At 37.5% G+C, this 1,157-nt stretch overlaps 1 protein-coding gene across 1 annotated transcript; it reads left to right on the forward strand.

Moving 5' to 3' along the window:
• Positions 1–442: 442 nt before the first annotated feature.
• LOC103779819 lies at positions 443–1,150 on the forward strand (the record flags this gene model as incomplete). Its single annotated transcript, XM_008947467.1, has 1 exon — positions 443–1,150. A coding segment is annotated over exon 1 (708 nt), but the record flags the coding sequence as incomplete, so codon positions are not given.
• Between the last annotated feature and the right edge of the window lie 7 nt (positions 1,151–1,157).

The following is a 1,157-nucleotide window of genomic DNA, read 5'->3' on the forward strand; positions in this document are numbered from 1 at the left end:
TAAATTCTAGATTCTAGAAAACAATGAATAATGGCTCCTTGTTCTCCTGTATATAGGTATCTATCATATTCTCTTGCAGAATTCTCCATGTACAGGAATTGTTCCACACATCTGTCATATAGATTCACAGTGTCACATACACTATTATCTATGCCATTAAAGGTATGTTCTGTAATTGTTTTGTCATAAAAGCACAGTAGAGAGGTCTCCGATTAAGTCGTTGCAAAATGATAGAGGTTTTTTGCCCCATCTTGTTTGTGAAATTATTGAGCAACGATCATGAATCAATTTTATCTCATACACATTTTCTTTTCTGCAGATGCAACAGCATAAAGTGCAAGGACGAAGAAATTTGCATCTACGCTTAGATACATTCAAAATGTTGTGTAGTGGGAAAAAATCTTACTTCGCTGCTGCTCTGTGCATTATTACTCTAACTTCGATGGTCACACTTTCTTATCTTAGGTTACAGAGACTTTCTCACCTGCCAAAAATAATTCAAGAGGGTAGCAGATGTAGAGGGAAAATTACCAATAGCACAATAACAGCATTAAAAGATAACAGAACTTTTATTATATCCCCATACTTTGACGACAGAGAAAGCAAAGTGACTCGTGTGATTGGGATTGTACACCATGAAGATGTAAAAGAGTTATACTGCTGGTTCTGCTGTCATCCCGATGGTAAGATATATGTATCAAAAGCAAAAATTGATATTCACTCGGACAGATTTGGATTCCCTTATGGCGCAGCTGATATAGTTTGTTTGGAACCTGAAAACTGTGATCCAACGTATGTATCAATTCATCAGTCTCCACATGGAAATATTGACCAGCTGCCAAGGTTTGAAATTAAAAACCGCAAGGCTGAGACCTTTTCTGTTGACTTCACTGTATGCATCTCTGCCATGTTTGGAAATTACAACAATGTCTTGCAGTTTATACAGAGTATGGAAATGTACAAGATTCTTGGGGTGCAGAAAGTTGTGATCTATAAGAACAACTGCAGCCATCTGATGGAGAAAGTCCTGAAGTTTTATATGGAGGAAGGAACTGTGGAAATAATTCCCTGGCCAATAAACTCACACCTCAAGGTTTCTTCTAAATGGCACTTCATGCAAGATGGAGCACACATTGGCTACTATGGACAAATCACAG

This window comes from Merops nubicus, unplaced genomic scaffold (genome assembly GCF_000691845.1).
Source record: "Merops nubicus isolate BGI_N331 unplaced genomic scaffold, ASM69184v1 scaffold33190, whole genome shotgun sequence".
Classification (NCBI taxonomy): Eukaryota; Metazoa; Chordata; class Aves; order Coraciiformes; family Meropidae; genus Merops; species Merops nubicus.